Below are 20,195 nucleotides of genomic sequence, written 5' to 3' on the forward strand. Positions count from 1 at the left end.
AACCTGCTGTGTAGCAATGGGGGCAGCCACGCAAAGGTGAAAAGGCTCAAGTTACACAGCAGATAGCAGATAAGCTCTGTAGAACATAATGGTGTTATTTTAACTGTTATTCATTATTTATTCTGTGCCATATAGCCATTTTTCAATTTCCGCCAGTGCTATTCAGCAGCTTGTTTATATGAACTATAGTAGTGTTTCTGAAGCAAACAGTTCAGTTTTACCAGTGCAGGGCAACGTTAAATTATATTTTCATTACTTTAAAACACTTTAATTTTTTGGTGTTACTGTTACTTTAATAAATCTGCTTCAAGGTGCCATTTTAGTAAGAGGGGAGAAATACTACTGGAATCCTTCAGATAAATCATATATGTTGTAAATGTATTTTGTGTAAAGACAAAAAATAGCTGAAAACAATATAAAGGAACAGCTATCCTATAAACAGGAAGTGGCATTGCTACAGGATGTGTGGAACGGGTTGTTCTTTTCACTAATGATGTAAATCAGACACCCACATCAAGTAAAGCTCAGTTTAGTTCAAGAGCTAAAAATATGCAGAGCAGATAAAATATTGGATGGCAGAATGTTTCTCCTACAGTGGCAGTGAATTGCTTTGCAATGTGCCATTGGAACTGTCAGCTATGGAATGGCAGCGGCTGGCTTACAGGTTATAGGATCCGATTGTGGAGCTGGATTTCTAGTTTAAGGTCCTTAAAGGAAATCTATACCCTCAAAATGAATACTTGAACAACAGATAGTTTACATCAAATTAAGTGGCATATTAAAGAATCTTACCAAACTGGAATATATATTTAAGCAAATATTGCCCTTTAACATCTCTTGCCTTGAACCACCATTTCGTTATGGTCTGTGTGCTGCCTCAGAGATCACCTGACCAGAAATACTACAGCTCTAACTGTAACAGGAAGAAGTGTGGAAGCAAAAGACACAACTCTGTCTGTTAATTGGCTCATGTGACCTAACAAGTATGGTTTGTTGGTATGTTTGTGTGCACCATGAATCATACGATCCCAGGGGGCGGCCCTTATTTTTTAAAATATTTATAATTACCCAATGGCACATACTACTAAAAAAGTATATTATTATGAAAATGGTTTATTTACATGAAGCAGAGTTTTACATATGAGCTGTTTTATGCAATATATTTTTATAGAGACCTACATTATTTGAGGGTATAGTTTTCCTTTAAGCACTTGTACCAATTCACATAAATGGTATCCTAAAATAATTCCATCAACAAGAAATGGCTACACTATACAAGTTGCCTACTATAGGGGAGTACAAAATCCAATATAATGGTTATGAAATATTTCTATTTTTTGTGCCACAAAACCCGTTAGTGAGAAATACTGCATATGAATTCTCAATTATGTTCACTGCTACATATTACCATAGATATTTTAGATACCGGTAATGCGATTTTTTTTTTTTTAGACATGAATGATGCCATATGAAACTACATAAAACTAAGGTGCCCAGATTCTGGCTGGTTTCTAAAGATATCCAACTAATTGGCCTGTTGGCATGCACAGACTGAATATATATGTGAACATACATAGGAAATGGCTAATTAAATATTCGGTTTGGACAGATCAAGTGCAATAAATAATGAGCACTCTAAGACCTGATGAAATTAAGTCCCAAGCGGTTATGGTTGAAATGAACTAAAATAAATGAGAGTTCTACATCCTCTAACCAACCTCTTGCTAGATTTAGTACAAGGTGAGAAACCCAACTCAATTCTGCTCTCAGTTGCCACTTGTTTTACAAACGTATAAGATGATAAAATCCTGTGTCTATAATGGAACACCAAACTCAAACTTCATCAAGAAACAGAAGTAGAAATGTGGCAATTTTATTAACACTAAAGAGCAAGATTACACAATCAATTGATGGAAAAAATGATAAATTTGAAGATAAATGATCACAATTTCATGTAGACTTGAGGTTAGAGAAAAAATATGCTGCACACAACAGTAAACTCATTTTACTCTGCTTGCGAGCAAACTTTAAAAGATCAACTGGTCCAGACCCTGCCCCCAACCCAGCTGAAGTTCTGGAATTTTCTATTCCATTATTATAAAAGATACACTTACATATTGTATTTCCCATTTTCAGCCTTCAGTAAAATTATTGCTTATTTTACCCTTGTGGACCTAATCATGAAGTACTTCTTGGAATATAGTATCTTGGAATTCCGTTATCCGGAAACCCGTTATACTGAAAGCTCCGAATTACGGAAAGGCCGTCTCCTATAGACTCCATTATAATCAGATAATCCAACTTTAAAAATGATTCCCTTTTTCTCTGTATTATTAAAATAGTACCTTGTACCTCATTGGAAGCAGAACCAGCCTATTGGGTTTATTTAATGTTTAAATGGTTTTCTAGTAGAATTAAGGGATGAAGAGCAAAATTATGGAAAGCTCTGTTATCTGGAAAGCCCCAGGTCCCGAGCATTCTGGATAACAGGTTCCATACCTATAATAGGTTTGCAATGCTTGATAACTCTGTGTGAGGTTAGTCTATTAAACTTGTGCTTGCTGGCCCCTAGACCATTACACACACAGTGCAATCATTTTGATGGTTGGAAGCATTGGTGACAAATCAACAATTGTGCATACAGGCATGGAACATGTTATCCAGAATGCTTGGGACTAGGGGCTTTCCGGATAATGGGATCTTTCCATAATTTGGATATTCATACCATAAGTCTACTAGAAAATCACGTTAACAGTGAATAAATCCAAAAGGCTGGTTTTTCTTCCATTAAGAATTAATTACATTTTTAATTAAGTTGAAAAAATTGGATTATTTGATTATAATGGTGTCTATAGAAGACAGCCTTCCACATTCTATCCATAGAACTGCTGCTCACTGAATGACAGAGGGAAAGCTGTGCTTCCCTGCCAATCAGTTAAAGAGCAATATTTCATATTCCAAAGTGCTGAACAAAAAAATGCAAACATTTCAGTTGCCACAAAGAATGAAGACCCACTGCAGACTGTGTTATAAGGCCACATATCAAAAACCAAGAGTCTATTAATTTGATGTATAGCAACTTAAATTGGAAGTAATATCTCATCTATCAATTTATCTATGCAGTAATGCATGAGCTATTTTTATGAAGCATTACTTCCAGTTATCATAGTTAGAAATTAATCCAACACGTGAGCCACCTTTAGCGCATATAACGTTAAAGCAGGGGTGCCCAAACTTTTTGCAACGAGGGCCAGATTTGGTGAAGTGAAAATGTGTGGGGGCAAAACACTCAGCCCACCATTCTTTCAACAATTACCATTAAATTACAGGAATCAAGTAATCGTAGCAGTAATATTTGGGCACATACTGCTGTCTGTGTGCTGAAGGTGTTAGCAATAGACATGTACTGGAACGTAATGACGCCATACTTCTTTAGTCTACTGTACTGGCACGTCAGTACGTCTACTGACACCTTCAGCCGTAAAGAAGTATGCGAAAACAGTGAGTCCCTATAGACCAGAGTATAGACCAAGTGGCAGATCATTTCACTAATGTGGCAAATATTACTGCTATGGGATTCCTGATCGCACTGTGCTGGGGGGCCTCATTTTTATTAATTTTATGACGGAGCCTGAGCGCTGGTGTAAATTTTAAGACGGCCACAATTGGCCCCGGGCTGCACTTTGGACATGCCTGCGTCAAATGAACTGTTCAGTGTAAAAATAAAAACTGGGTAAATAGATGGGCTGTGCAAAATAAAAAATGTTTCTAATATAGTTAGTTAGCCAAAAATGTAATGTATAAAGGCTGGAGTGACTGGATGTCTAACATAACAGAACATAGCCCAACTTCCTGCTTTTCAACTCTCTTGGGTTCCACTGGCTGGTTACCCTGGTTACCAGGCAGTAACCAATCAGAGTCTTGAAGGTGGGCCACATGGGTCATATCTGTTGCTTTTGAATCTGAGCTGAATGCTGAGAATCAATTGCAAACTCACTGAACAGATTTGTCCCATGTGGCCCCCCTTCAAGTTGCTGACTAGCACAGTTAGAGAACTGAAAAGCAGGAAATAGTGTTCAGGCTATTATGTTAAGACATCCAGTCACTCCAGTCTTTATACGTTACATTTTTGGCTAACTAACTATATTAGAAACACTTTTTATTTTGCACAGCCTATCTATTTACACAGTTTTTATTTCAAGCTGAACTATTCCTTTAAAGGCTGGTTTCAAGTTGAAATGCTCCTTTAAGCATCTACTTACATGGCTCCACCATGGTTCGAATCTGATTCAAATTCGACTAAACTCCGAAAAAAGGTCAGGATGGCTACTAACAGTATAAAAATTGTCACTGGACCTCTCCCATTGACTTATACATGAACTTGGCAGGTTTTAGCTGGCGAATAGTCGAATTCGAGTTTTTTAAGTTCCAGAGTATGATAAATTTCTAAATTCAAATTAAAACTCGAATTGAGTTTGGATAATTCACAATTTGAATTTGAGAGTTTTGACCAAAAATAACATTCGAATTTTCAATTCGACCCATAATAAATAAATGTGAAAAGCACATTTACAACCAAAAAAAAATGCATAGATGTGAATCTGGTCAAGAACTGCTGGACACAATAAGGAATGGGTGGTTTCTGATCATGTAAATGATAGTCAGTATGGAGAGCTAGCTCTTTCTGCACCAGAGAAGAAACGTTACATGTGCCATAGAGAAGTGCCTGAGCAAAGTGCTGTTATTTTCAGTGTCAGCACAGGAATACAATAATAAAGAATGATTCCGGTTTACAATAGATATTACCAAGTCACCATGTGATAACCTTGTTTGGTTGGCAGGTTAACAAAACAGATAAATAAAACACATTTTACAGATAAATGGAAAGACTGGTAATGTCGCTGATGCAGGAGCAGGTAGTGTTTCACATGCAAAGAAACTCATCAAGGTGAGATATAAGCAGCCATTGACATTTACAGCCCATATTTATTCATGCTTTTAAATTTTACACACAGGATAGCAACTGTAATTGATGGTTTAACAATGTCTCTCTATATGAAGGCCCTTTGAGTCTGTCCTATTTACCTGGGAAAGTGACATTATGCTGCTTAGAAGAATTGTTACACCATCACTACAAATGCTGTCCATTGAATAAGTACCATGGCCTGTCAACAACAGTGATCATGAACAAACATCAGTCATAGCTGACAGGATCAGTATCAAACAATCCTAGAGTCAGAGGAACATATGGGAATATTTGGCCAACCAACAGGCTACTTTTATATTCTTTGTGTATGTCAATGCAAATGAGAAATTTATATAGTAGCCATTGGCAGAAGGGTAGAAAAGCCTTTGCTCTCTATTCATACTGAATCAGAAATATTGAGCAAGAATGAGGTTTGATAAAGACAGCAGGAACCTTACTGCAAACACTTACACTTTTTTTTCAATATATTGAAAAATCAAGTTGATTATAACTTTTGAAACTAGTTTTGGTGTAGAAATAAAGAACAATATCAGTTAATATCATTACAAAGAGTTTGGAAAGCAGGGATCACTGTTGTCGAAGGCCAAGTTTTTTTCTTACATAAATAGGTAATCCAAAGCAAAGGAACATTTAAATGAGACCAATGTAAGTAACAGAGGGTAAAACATGCTTAAGGATAAAGACAGAACAGAAGTCACATCAGCCAAATCCCCGCCATCCTTTGAAGAGATATACATGCTGAGCAGTGCTTAAATGCCATAGAAACACATTTTTCTTTAAAAAAACAAAACTTTACAAATGACAAAAATGAGAATGAAGTTCCCAGAATAGCAGATTGCAAAGAAATTAGTTAAGTAAGAATTTATTTTGAAAGGAAAGCACATACCATAAAAGAAATGCAGTGCTGCAGCTATATTTGCCCTTTATGTTAGTGAAATAGGAGTTGTTGTTGCACCCAGGGTCAGGTAACATGCAAAGCAACCAGTGTGAGTGTGTCATCTCCAAATCCAAATCTATGTCCTTCCAAAAACAACCCCCAGAATCCTTAGCTAGCTACTGGCCATCCAATGCTTATGTGGGGTTGCTTGGAAGATATAGTACACAACTAAATTTATGATTTAAAAAACAGATGAGGCACAAGATGATGATGGTCATTGTACAAGTCTACTTTAATATTAAAACAAGGTTTTAGTTAATACATAAATTCTTAGCCCTACTAGTAACTTTAACATAACTAGGAGGCTGGGCGCTGTTCAATGGCTTACTGGCTTCTAATTGGCAGCAGTTTAAGGACACCAAACACCCCCTAATTATCTAAAGGTAACTACACTAATTGTGGTACCTGGATATGATACATTTAGACTAAATCAAAGTCTCCATTCTCCCTGCTGCCATGAATAAAAGACAAACTGAAACCATTTGAATTGTGTGATCTCCCACAAGGCCCAAGCCAAGACCCTTTCTATAAGCCCATTAAAATGTCTAGCACAGGACAACACCAGGGCCATGTTCTCTGGTGGGGCTACACTGGGGGTTCCACATGCTTGTATCAATCACATGTGTATATGGCTACACATGGGTATGGTATAGTATTGAAACAGCATTTCATTGAAATGGGTCATCAAGCTTGTCACTGTCACAAATTAAGCAGAGATAAAAACCATGCTCAGTCCCACTGAGACATGATATCATGAATATTGTGGTCAGAGTAACTGGCAGGTATCCATAGCGCACAACCACTTTTTATCTGCTAGGAGTCACCCTTTTTGCTATATATGTATTAAAGCAAAATCCCTCTGTTGCTGCCTGTATCTGCCATTGCTTCCTACCTTGCACATCTAAATGACACACAAGATGGGTAGAGCACAGGACTGGTGGTGAAACACACCTGCCCTGCCCTCCAGTTCATAAATTACCCCAATAATCTTTCCAGTTGATCACATATACTGTAGAGCAGACTTTACCAGTGTGGGGTATGCACCAAGGGATGCTATACCATCATTACCACCACAAGAAGGTTTATGCAGGTTTTGTTACAGTTCCATGTAACTCAATTATATTAAATTATATAGTTGCTACAATCCTATCATTAACCAAACAGCACCTACTACTCAAGTAATTTTGAACAAAAAAGAAAAAAAAATTGAATAAAGGCAGTGGCCCGTGGGAAGTTTTGTCATCCATAATAAATCATGGCTACTGCAGGCAACAAAATGTCCCTTGTTTCCCCTCCACCAACTAAAATGCAAATCGCAAGTGGGGAAACATATACTCTCCACTTATGTTTTCCCACTGGCAATTTGCATTTTAGTCGGTGGGAAGGAAACAAGGGACACACGGTTAGCCAAGATAATCACGGGTGATAATTCTTCCTCTGTGCTATTGCCCTTATAGGAGCAACCAGGAGGATAATATCTTGGCAATATATGGGGGGGGAACTCTTTTCCATTTTTCAGCATTGATAATATCATATATAATTTGAGCCCCTGTTCTGTGTTAATTTATACAGACTTCCACAGGGGATGATTCATTGCTTAAAGGGGTGGCTCACCTTTAAGATAACTTCTAATATGCTATAAAAAGGCCAATTCAAAGCAAGTTTTCAATTGGTCTTCATTATTTATATTTTATAGTTTTTTAATTACTTCCCTTCTTCTTCAGAATATTTCCAGCATTCAAATGGCCCCATTTAAACAACAAATGCTCTGGAAGGCTACAAATGTATTGTTATTGCTATTATTTATTACTCATCTCTCCATTCAGACCTCTCCTATTCATATGCCAGCCTCTTTTTCAAATCAGTGAATGGCTGCTAGGGTAATTTGGACCCTAGCAATTCGATAGCTGAAATTGCAAATTGGACAGCTGCTGAATAAAAACCAGAAATAATAAAAAAATAAAACCAATTACAAATTATCTCAGAAAATTACTCTCTACATCCTACTAAAACCCCTTTAAAGGACATGTAGAACTCTACATTATCCTGCCATGTACACAACTTAGGTACATGTTCTCCACCCAAACTGAATCATCTGTGCTGCATATATCCCCCCTGTTTGTTAGTGGCATCACATTTTCCTAAAAGAAATAACTTTCACCAGGCGGCCATTTTCCCACTGGTGCATCATCAGTGACATACATCTGCAAACAGCACATGTGTACTGTAAAATTCATGCATTGAAGAATGAAGGCTTAAAAAGGCAGAATTTGCTATGATAAAAGTTCAGCACTGTAAAGGTAAAGCTGAGCTCAGGAGAGGGGGTTAGGAGAAAAAATAGTAGCAGACAGAGCGGAGTTTCAATGGGAACCAGTATTGCCACCTTGTCACTGGCTGCTAGACTGGAGGGCATGTTTAGTAATCTGAGTTGAGAAGAACTGAGCATGTTCATTAGCAAACAGCCAAAGTAAATTCCCAAGGAATAAGGCTGAGAGGTGAATGAATAAATTATTTTAATCCATGCAGTTATATGAACAGCCCTTGCATGAATATGACCTTTGCTATGAATAGACTGTTATTTCTAGAACCTGGATTATTGCCTCTAACATAAATTTGTTCATTCCAGTTTGTTTGATGCAAATTTCTCATTTAACACAACTTTTAAAATAAAAAACGGGAAAAGATATTTTCCACCAAGAAGTCAAACTAAAAGTAATTATACATCAAAAAATGTAAAAAAAACAAAAAACAAACAAAAACCCAGATTTAACTTCTGGTATTTGCAAATACATTTCTTTTCTGTACTTTGGCGACACATGTAGCCCCAAGCTGTACTACAGGCACTGTAAAGGTGGGAGACAGAATTGTCAGCGACTACATGTAATGTTCTTGTACAAACTGCGGCACTGAGGTTTTCCTTCCAGTTAAGATCAAACCAACACTATGATTCCTAATGCAAAGTATTTTATAGACTAACTTATTCACATTGTATTAGTGCAAAAGTAAGTTCACAGACTGCTTGGAATAACATTTCGCTACCAAAATGACAAAATTAATAATCCTAAACCATTTCTACACTTTGGGGGTAACGTAATTAAAATCGCAAGCGTTACTTAAAATGTAATTTTTGCAAATGTTTAGCTCTGCTCGAAATTAAAAAAACATTAGCTGGCGAATATTACATTGCCTGCAAAGTTTTTTGCCCGAACGACACATATGACATACCCCCATTTGAGTATTTCAAGTTCTTCTATCAGACAAGCATTATAACATTTCAGACCAAATCTAAAAATGACACTCATATACGACACAACCAATTACACCTCAACAGAAAAAAATCATGAAAGCAAATCGATAAGACTAAGTGCAAACTACTCCTATCTTACTACAGTACATAACTTACACATCCACAGAGAAATATTAATACAGGACTAAACTTCAGTGCTAGAAACAGCAGCAATCGAACAAAGCAGTCATTTCTCCTTAGCTCTGCTACTCTTATATTTTACTGGGCACGTGTACAACTATTTATGGCATGATGGTTTAGCAGCTAAAAACATGTCCACCATCTTCATCGCTGAAGCTTAGGACAGTGTCTACCTCATCATTCACATCTTCTGCATATTCGTCCAGTTGTAGACTGCCAAATGAGTAGTTGTTTCTAGGTATTGGCGAAGAGTTCAAAACGACAGGATTTCCATAAACAAGTGGGTGACTGAAAGTATCAACTATATCTGAATCTCCATCACTAGTTTCGCTGCCACTGCTGGTGGAACCATCCACCATTGAAACACCACCAATATGGTCTTCCAAGACCACACTAGCTCGCAACCGTGGACTATAGTTTGACTGTTTGCTGTCAAACATTCCATTGGACATCATTTTAGCTTCTAACACAGCCATTTTTGAGATGTGATCTATCCTTTGAGCTTCTGCTCTATAATCTCTAGTTGGAGTTGAGGCGATTTGACTTAAAATGAAGGGATCCGTTTCAGAATGGTTTCTCTGTAAATTTTTCAGCTTTTGAATATATGGCCTTTCTAAAGCTGGGCTACAATTGCTATAACTTTGACATCTGCTACCAATATCATCATCTTCTAGTTTTCTAGCCCAATTATTATTGTCATACCCATTGTCTGAAACATAACTCTGCGATCCAGTTCTATTAATTCTCAAGTTTGGAATTGATCCTTTGCTACTTGGGGATAATGGAGCAGCTAATGGACTACGACTGTCTGGACCACTAAACATTTCATCTATCAAAGAACTGTGTCGGGGCATTTTGGGACTACCGTCAGTATAAAAAGACAAGCCTTCTGGGCCATCATCAATATACTCCTCAATAATATTAGAAGATGACCGAACAGAAGACATTTGCTGCTTTAGTTTGCTATGTTTCACGTAATCATCTGTTCGGATCAATGCATTATTACTGTGAAAATCAGCCTCATAATTGTCATTTGTTTGGGACTGAGAGCGGATTAAATATGCTCTGTGAATATCATACTCGCTATCTACATCACTGCAGTCAATGTAAGGAATTGAGGTACTGCTTCCATGAGCAGCCCTGGATGCTGGACCTGTGCTTGGCTGGTGTGTATTCTTTAAGCTCTTTTGTGAATGGTCTTTGGCAGCATCTTCACCATTAGCTGTCACATCTGTGCCTTCATTTGCCATCCTGGCAATTGGACTTTTCTTGGGAGACGGGCTTTTATGATGTACTGGCACATCCACAACCTGCTTATCTTTCCTCACTTGCTGTAATGTCTGTATTTCATCTGGCTGAGAACTTTGCTCAAAGGTTATTTTAGAACTCTACGGGAAGAAAATAGAAGAAATATGCATGTAAATATACATGGACAGCTAACAACACATTTAAGCACAGCTATTATGTCCAACACTTTCCAATGTATCAAAAAAATATAAATATTGTCTTTCTAGATAAAAAAGGAAAGTAATCTAAAATCAAATGCTGTTAGTATTGTGAAGGCCGAGAGATTCTGAAAAGAACAAACAAGAAATAGATTGGTAGATTTCCACCATCACCATATGGATTTCTAGTGTTAAATACCAACCCCCCCAAGATGACAGATGTCAGACAGGATGGTAGAATTCTGCTAAACTTGATCAAAAGAGTCAATCACAGCACTAAAAAGATAACGATGACAACCCGAAGTAGTATGAAATTGTACTAAATTTACTGACTTGTTTTGGCACTTCCAAAAGAGGTACTGGTCGATGTGAAGATTGACTTCTAATAGAGCAGATCTTGCTGTGTTTCCTGCAGAATAAAAAAAAGGCAGGCAAAATATAATTGGTGTATTTCACAAGTGAAAGATCATAAAATCTGAATTAAGGCAATCTATTGTTAAGTTTTATGTGCATTATATTTTAACATTCTGACATACTATCTGACATTTCTTTAACACAAATTTTTAGTATTGCCAATTGGCCATCTAATGGTGATACACAGACAGATTAAAACTGCTCATACAGGCCATTCAGACAGGGTTGGCAGTTTATCTGGTCATGTATGGACCCTACCTGATAGATTTCTGGAAGAAAATTGGTCAGATATCTAACAGGAAGGTTTGAAAATACTGTTAAAAGGAGACCACATTGAAGTGCCGATGCAGTCCTCTCCAAATGTCAAGCATAGGCACCAATTATGATGTGATCATTGGCCCAGGTGGTAGATCTGTCCAATTTGGCCCAGAATAGGGCAAATATCCACTTGCTTAGTGAGTGGTCTTAATGTGTATAGCAAGCTTAGGTTTTGATTCGTTTACACATCTTTTGAGCATAGTAGTAATGAATAAAATAGCTAGCTAATCAATGTGTCTATACATAGTTGACAGCGATCAATTATTTTTAAGCACAGTCACAAATATTATACAACTACTCTAAGGAATCCTTTTTCTCCACAGTTAAGTTTTAGCAAAGATTTGCGGTACATTGTGCTTATAGTATTTTAATCCCTGTCAGGAGCATAAAGGGCACCTGCTGGCTGAAAATATTATGCCCAACCAAAGATGCGGACTAATAGAGCCTGCACTCCGACTGCGGGTAACAGTTGTTTTTTTTGTTAAATAAAAATTGGCAAAGTCTTTTTTTTATTTTTTTTTATATATATTGGCCCCGCCAGAGCTAGGACATTCACACCAAGAGGGAGCTCCCAGTGCGAGCATAGTGCATAGTGCATGCGCATAATGATGTCACGCACATAATAAGCAAGTTGCACCATTCACTCATTTATGCGCATGTGTGTGCCCCAACATGGCCGCTCCCGGTGCGGGTGTCCTTGTGCTGGTGGGGGCAATTGTTTTTTTAAAAAAACTGTTACTGCTCTATTAACCCCCACCTTTGGTTGGGAAAAATGTATCTGCCAACAGGTGCACGGGATTCACCAAAACGGATTAAAGTGTATACAGTTGTGCCTGAATATATTTAAAGTCTGCCCAGAGTCATTTTCAGTGTTTGTGAGTGTGAAAGTGAAGTCTACACATAATTCATTAGGCGCAACCGCACTGCACTGAATAGTGCAGGGTGTTGAGGGAACCCCGAAGCTACCACCATGACTAACATACGGTAGTTCCATGGTTCCCTGTGCACCCTGCATTGGTGCTGAGCACAACTACGGTATATGGAAATGTGAAGAGTGCATTTGGACACAAGTACATTTAATGAAAGTGGTTTTAAACACAACTCAACGCAGGGAATTTTCTAGATAACAAGAAATTCAGTGAAAATATGTAGACAAGTAGAATTTTTACCTTTCGAACTGTACTTTTTTATGCCCTCCTTCTCTGACATAATCCAAAACCTGCTTTTGTGTACGACCACTGTTAAAATACATGGCAAGGAAAACATGTTAATGCACTTAGCCCCAATGTCTCTCACCCAAAATCACCTGGAAGCAGAAATTTTGTAAAAAAGTAAAAATAGCAAAAGGGTACATTTTTACTGCAGTTCTTAAATTTAAGTGAAAATCTGCATGAAAATCATCAATCCTGGTGTATTCACACCATTCCAATTACCAAGAATGCGTAAGATTGGGTAAAAATACACATTAAAATAGAGAACTAAAGAATGAATGCATACATACAGACCTAAAAATAATACATGCTGATCTACTACACTATATAGATGCATATCTACAGTGTTTGTATCTGCATGTGGTGCTGCACAGAACTGTCTGGAAATGCAATTCTATACAAATATCTAAATATGGCTCGCAGTCACCAGTCTCAACACATTATTGCAGAAATGTGAATCCAATAAACAGCACACTGTATATACTCTTCATACTTAATATGCATGACTACTTAATATGCAAAACTAACATTTGCATCACTCACCTGAACCTAAATGATGAGCCCCTGCTAAAGAGAACTGGTTTGGGCTTTGGCTTGGGCTCTTCAAACAACCGGAAAAAGGCATGATATTCCACACATATTTTCCAAAATGATTTGCAGAAATCACGACTGGCCATCATGAATTCAAGTGTATCCTGATACGAACTCTTAGAGAGCATAAATGAAAAGTCAGCAGTTTTATCACATCTAAACTATATATATATATATATATATCTTCACAAGGGCAGCACCCTGCTGATATTGTGTTCCCCAGGTGCACGGTAAACGGTTCAAATACTTCAAAAATACCAGCAACACCGGGATATTTGTGTATCAAATCAAGGTGTATTCATTTTGTGCATGAATAGGCTATTCATGCACAAAATGAATACACCTTGATTTGATACACAATAAAAGAAAAGACACCAATGAGCAAGTCATTATAAATATGCAATAAATTATTACAATAAGTATTGTTTCTGATCAATTTTGTTTCAATATTAAAAAAAAGAAAAAACTTACAACTTACATTTTCATCTGGACGTAGTTTTATGAGAAAACGTCTCCTCTTGAAACTTAGTTTTCTAACTTTTGCCCAATTAAAAGCATTTATCTTCGTGTGACCCTGAAGACCAAAATGAAGATCTGCTTACATACATAAAACAATAAAAGCTAAAAAAAAAAAAAATCCTATGCCTTCAACGAGCCACCCACTTCTCCTTTCGTCAATAATGGGAATGATTTGGGTTCTGAAGTTTTTTTTTCAACTTTTATAAACAGTGACAAACGATACAAACCTGGAACACTAGGATGCCAGTGTTGGCAACTGCAAGGTTGATCTTGGTTCCCTCCCTGTCCTTAGCTGGGTTTAGCCTGATTCCATACATCTCTAAGCGACGGGCAATCTCCAGAAGATGGTAATCTGACTCTGCAGGTGTCTGGCCACTAGAGGCACCAAATAAATAGTTACATGCAATTAAATATATGCATGGTATGAAAAGCTAATTTTTTTTATAGTAAAGACAGCAAGCAATGCCCAAAGCATTAATAATTTCTTGACAGTTTGAATATCAGTTCTCTGCCCATTCCTCAACTCTTACCACCCTTATAGGGCAATACCCTAATTACTTCATCGTTACAGATTTACGAACAACCAAATTTGCATTACATTAAAAGGTAAACTTGTTTGGCGGGATTGCCAAATGAGCAGATCCTTGTCCAATTTGGTCTCCCAGAACGTGAGCCCAGTTGTACTGACCTGATCTTTTGGTTTCATAGGCAGGCTGAGTATTGATCCCTATTTCCAAAAAATGGATGGAGGTATGGCATTACATTATCCTGCCAACTGTTCTGGGGTGATAGTACATGAAAATGGCACTGTATTTATAATGATGTACTACTAGGTGTTTCATGAGCATCATATATGTTGCATTCCAGGATGCATGAAACTGGTTTTATATTTATATTATGAGTTCTGAGGGAATTATATATATATAAAGCTGGCACTACATTTATCCTATAGGGAAGTATACCACTATATTTATTCTGCCAATCTGTTTTTAACAATTTATGAAACAAAAAATATATTTTAACTAATGCTCTTTTTTGGCTAGAATATCCATATAAAAGGAAGGGTAAAGATTTAGTTACACACCACAAAATATTTGAATCATAACTCACAAATGATTCTGATGTAATTCCATGACCTTCTCTTCCAGAGGTTCTTGTTGGGGCATATACTTATTCTTTAGCAGGTGCTCCTGGTCTCCAGCTTCATCAAAATCTCCAATTTCAGCTAAAAACAGAAACCAGAAAACAAAGCAAACCTAATTTTCAGTGATAATATATTGTGAAATTCTAATTTTATCTCACTTCACAAAGTATAGGTTATAAGTAAAGGACAGCTCAATTTACATGGAAGGAATATTACTTTCTATTGTAAACAATATAAGTCTTACATCAGCACGTGCACACATACAAATCTTCGTATTCCAGATATTGATAAATCGAATTAAATTATAATTTGCTCCTCCATCCTTTTTACTACCAGTAAGTGGCTCATCTTAAAAGTCAGCTTAGAGAACTAAACTGCTTACATATATGTTATATGGAATACAGCTACTGTACATTGTTTCTGGTAAAGGAGCTCATAAGCCCAATTAACTTTTGAGTTACCCTTAAAGGGATGATCCTGGTTTTTGGTCCTTGTTGTACTAGTATACCATACCCTTTTGGGGCATTAGCATGAAAACAGCATGTAAAATAGAGCAACTGTTTAACTTACACTGTACAATGTGAGAGATAAGAAGTGCAGCACTGCTTTCGTTACAAGTAAGCTTGCCTTGTACTAGATCCTGCTTTACTTGCAGGGCGAAAAGATACCTGTAGGAATACATTGCAAATAACAAAAAGATTAAGCTACCCCCACCATTCTTATGTAGTAAATACACGCATCTTATGTAGTAAATAGACGTAGTATTAGCTACTGAGCTGGACTCAGTAATTTATGCACAAAGTATCACCCACTGGAGTGGCTGTTAAAGTAAATCACATTTTTTTAACAGCCATAATTGTTAAATATAATATCCAATAACAAAAAAAAATAGCATACATTCATTTTCTTTGTTGGTTATTGCACAATATGTTAATATCGTTTATCTATATTAATAAGCTCCCTGTATTGGCAGACAAATATTTTCTGAACTTCTACAAAGCACACAAAATCAGGACACACATCTGGATAATTAGTACAGGTAATACGGACACAAACCGATTAAGCAGATTTTGCAACATTATTACACCATATACCTCGCCTCAACCTTCATTTCAGTAAATTGCCATGCTGGAACCTGAAGAGCCATCCGAGTCAAAAGCCTACCTAAATTCTGCTTCATCTGTAACTTGTCTACCTAAATTCTGTTTCATCATGAGGCAACTTCGGAAACGAAGCGCTGCATGTGCGTTCACCTAGGCGATTTTAATTTTAGCCGGCGGAGGGCAGGGGGAAGGCAGTTTGGGGAGATTGTCGCCCCGAAGAAGAGGAGATTGGTCGCTGGGGGGACCAGTCTCCCCGAATCTGCTTGTGTGGCCTGACACTTATAGTAGTTTGAATTGCAAGGCAAATGGCCAGACTGCCTAAGACATGTAGCAGCTCCTCTTCACGTCTCTCTGCATACAAAATCATACCTCCCAACTGTCCCCTTTTTAGAGGGACATTCCCTATTTTGACAGCTCAACCCGCAGTCCCTCATTTGTACTGGAAAGTCCAATTTTTCTCTGCACTCAACAGCCAGAAAAAGAAACAATGTTTCTAACTTAATTGGCTTTTGCAGAGAGCCCAGAACAGATACAGCAGTAGATAAGATACTTTTGTTACAATTTTGAGATAACCAAACAAGTAATTGTAACAATATAAGATAACAGATCCCTTGGGAAAAGGGACTCATAGCTAAAGGGACTCATAGCTAAGGATAAGGGCAAACCTGGAGATTCGGGGAGATTTAGTCGCCCAGCGACTAATTGCCTCTTCTATGCAATATTTGATTGACAGTTGAGATTTTTAAATGTGCTTACAACAGCTATGAATGGTTTAATAAAAAAATAATAATTTGGATTTCATGTTTAATTTGAAAAGGACTTTTATTATACAGTTTTTAATGTCTGGGTGGCAGGTCAACTTTAAGACATTTGTGAGTCACCCCAAAATCTTGTGTATGTACCAGAATGGGGGACTTAATGCCCATACACTGTGCCATCCACAATTATAGAGCATTAAGCAGGTGGGGGCAGTGATATCTAGGAAGTGCTGAATGGAAAGCGAAAGTAATTGACTGCCCCACCTATATGACTCAGGCCTTTGATTGACAGCTCACATATTTGAAATACCTTTATAACATGTATGGATGCTTTAATGAAAAAATTAGGGTTCCTTGTTTAATTTGTAATGGACTTTTATTATACAGCTTTTAATGTGTAGGTGACAGGTCTGCTTTAAAAACTATTTACAAATGAACCTAAGCCTATATACATTCCTCAGTATTCAAGTCTCTATTCAAGGCTATATTATAACCATGGCCACATAAATCCACAGAATGAACTTAAATGTTGTATGAATTTTCACACATCACTAACCTTGTTAATTCTTCTTGCAGCTGAGTGTGATCAGGTGGAAAAAACTTGACTACAAACTTAAGCACTGCATTCTTAGGCCCTGAAGTACAGGAATGAACAGAATGAAGAAGAGGAATTCCCTACATACCATACGACTACATCTATTATATAAAATTTACACAGCACTTTGCAATAGTATACTTACTTCTAATCTGTTTGATAATTGGCTTTAAAAGATCCAGCCAGACCTGAAAAAAAACATACAAGATTTTTTTTTTCTTTAATAGACAAACTATTTTCAGTTAGCAACTTCCTAGTTCTTGAATTGTGCAAAATGGAAATAGTTTTGCAGTGCGTAGATTAAGGGGAGCCAATTATGGGCTAACGCAATAGATATGCAGAATGATCTGCCAGATAATTCCAACAGTTCTGAGTTGAGCAATTAAAGGAGAACTACCCCAATAATCGAAAACCCTACCCACTACCCTACATAGTGCCCCCTGCCTGCTCCCCCCCCCCACATAGGTGATTACCCCTGAAAGTGCCCTGAATTTATTACTCAAGTATAGGTGTAGAGTAAGCACCATCTTCCAGCTCTTCGGTATTCTTCGGGTCCTTTTCTTTCCCTTCTGCAATTTCCAGCACTTTTGGTTCATGCGTTAAAAACTGCAAGACTGCTCCAACGACAATCGCTTCCCGAAGAATACCGAACAGACGGAAGATGGTGTCCATGAGCTCTGCTACACACTCTGCACCTATATGTGAGTAATGAATTAGGGGCACTTTCAGGGGTAATCATCTATGGGGGGGAGCAGGGAGGGTGGTCTATGTAGGGTAGTGGGTAGGGATTTTTATTTTTGGGGGGGTTAGTTCTCCATTAAAGGAATATTAACACTAAAAATTGAAAATGTATCAAAGTAATTAAAATATAACGTACTGTTAATCTGTACTGGTAAAACTGGTGTATTTGCATCATAAAAACTAATATAGTTTATATAAACAAGCTGCTGTGGGGCCATGGGGCAGCCATTCAAGCTGGAAAAAATGAGAAAAGGCACAGTTTACATAGCAGACAAGTGATACAATGGTGTTTTATTGGACAGGGTTTATCTGTTATGTGCTATGTAACCTGTGCGTTTTCTCTTTTTTTCCAGCTTTAATGGTTGCCCCCATGGCTACACAACAGCTTATTTATTTAATATATATAACTATAGTAGTCTTTCTGAGGCACACAGCTTTAACCAGTGCATGCTTACAGTATATTATATGTTAATTAAAACGCTTTCATTTTTTGGCCTTACCATTGCTTTAAGAAATACCAGTATGCCACATTAGGGCACTTATGGTATGGTTTTCCAAATTAGCTGAATCAACTTCAGTGGCCAGTGGTTGATCAAGCCAAAGCATTTCTTTCTAAAGTCATACAAGCACAGATGATCACACAGCAAGTTCAGAAAATGACAGAATGAAAAGAAAAACCTATGCAAGTGCGGTCAGCCCATAGCCTTGTTTACACAGGTGATTTGGTCAAATTTTTATCCAACGTTAGCTTAGTGTGAGCAGTCATAGCATGAAATTCAACTGCAAACGTTCAAACAGTAAATCTGCCTTCAAAGCAAATAATAACTTCTTGAATTTCAAACTACATACCATAATCTTTCTATGGTCCTGGAACTCAAGACCAAAATAGTCCCCTTCAACAAGATTGAGGTGGCTGCAAACGGCATCCAAAAGAGCTTTCCCTGGGGCTCTTATCTGGAATAAAAAGAGAACCTTTTAGTTTAAAATATGCATTCATTAAAACTGTATTAATAGAGCAACACTAGAAATATAATATAACCGTTCAATCACTTTTTTTTATCACATTCTCAATATTCATTACTGGATCTTTAAAGCAAATAATTCTAATTACGTAGAACTACATCTTGTATTTGAACAACCTATTGGCTCATTTAATGTTTGAAAATTTTTAGCAGACTTAAGGTATGGTGATCCAAATTATGGAAAGATCCCTTATCTAGTAAACCCCAGGTCCCAAGCACTCCACATTATAGATACATTGTAACAATAAATGATAACATTTGAGGTAAGGCAAATTAACAATTTAATTCTAAAATAAGAAGAAAGTAAGAGTTTTCTTTAAATGTCTACATGAGTATAAGAGCAAGAGCAACAAGATCCACTCGTTTCGTAATGTCGCAAAATGAGCCCGATATGCCCACCAACGGCAGGGGAAATATTGGGTTAATCTGAACAGTTGGTTTACAATAAAGAGAATGGCCGCCAACGGGATGAGAACTGCATCAACTCGCCGATGTAGTCCTTGATCACCAGAAACATCAAACCTCCCAAATCGATATCTTAGCCAGATATCGATCGCGGAGACCAGTCGGAAGCCCCATACACTGGCAGATAAGATGCCGAATCAGTCTAGAGGAACATCTGCCCGTGTATGGCCACCTTGACTTGGAAATTAAATCTAATGGACCAAATTAGCAACTTATTCGCCCATGCATGGAGCCCTCCAACAGGCCAACAGATGTCAATTGGACAAGTTTGAAAGACCCAGTTGAGGCAAGGATCTGATTGTTTTGCCCAAGGGCCAAACGATTGGATAAACCTTCCACCTCAAGGAGGGTACTTCAAGGAAAATCCACTTATTAGGCGACCTTGCAAAACACATGGATTTTTCAGTGTATGACAACCTTTAGAGTTTATATTAGCTATGCAGGAAATACTACAAAGAATACTTAAAGGAAAACTATACCCCCCAAACAATGTAGATCTCTATAAAAAGATATTGCAT

General features: G+C 37.4%; 1 protein-coding gene across 3 annotated transcripts in view; it reads right to left on the reverse strand.

Annotated features, from left to right (window-relative positions):
* Positions 1 to 20,195, reverse strand: part of LOC108709752 (FERM, ARHGEF and pleckstrin domain-containing protein 1) — a 116,246-nt gene that overhangs the window by 23,421 nt on the left and 72,630 nt on the right. For 2 of the 3 annotated variants that reach the window (XM_018249871.2, XM_018249870.2), the window contains exons 3-13: positions 19,040 to 19,144; positions 17,595 to 17,637; positions 17,411 to 17,489; positions 15,564 to 15,661; positions 14,960 to 15,074; positions 14,077 to 14,224; positions 13,809 to 13,904; positions 13,283 to 13,446; positions 12,698 to 12,766; positions 11,130 to 11,205; positions 10,505 to 10,739 (exon numbers count right to left, since the gene is read on the reverse strand). In XM_018249871.2, coding sequence (XP_018105360.1) covers positions 10,505 to 10,739; positions 11,130 to 11,205; positions 12,698 to 12,766; positions 13,283 to 13,446; positions 13,809 to 13,904; positions 14,077 to 14,224; positions 14,960 to 15,074; positions 15,564 to 15,661; positions 17,411 to 17,489; positions 17,595 to 17,637; positions 19,040 to 19,144 — 1,228 coding nt within the window. The remainder of the gene's footprint in view (positions 1 to 10,504; positions 10,740 to 11,129; positions 11,206 to 12,697; positions 12,767 to 13,282; positions 13,447 to 13,808; positions 13,905 to 14,076; positions 14,225 to 14,959; positions 15,075 to 15,563; positions 15,662 to 17,410; positions 17,490 to 17,594; positions 17,638 to 19,039; positions 19,145 to 20,195) is intronic. The other variant, XM_041584282.1, reaches the window with a different exon arrangement.

The sequence above is a fragment of the Xenopus laevis genome, chromosome 2S (genome assembly GCF_017654675.1).
Source record: "Xenopus laevis strain J_2021 chromosome 2S, Xenopus_laevis_v10.1, whole genome shotgun sequence".
Lineage (NCBI taxonomy): Eukaryota > Metazoa > Chordata > Amphibia > Anura > Pipidae > Xenopus > Xenopus laevis.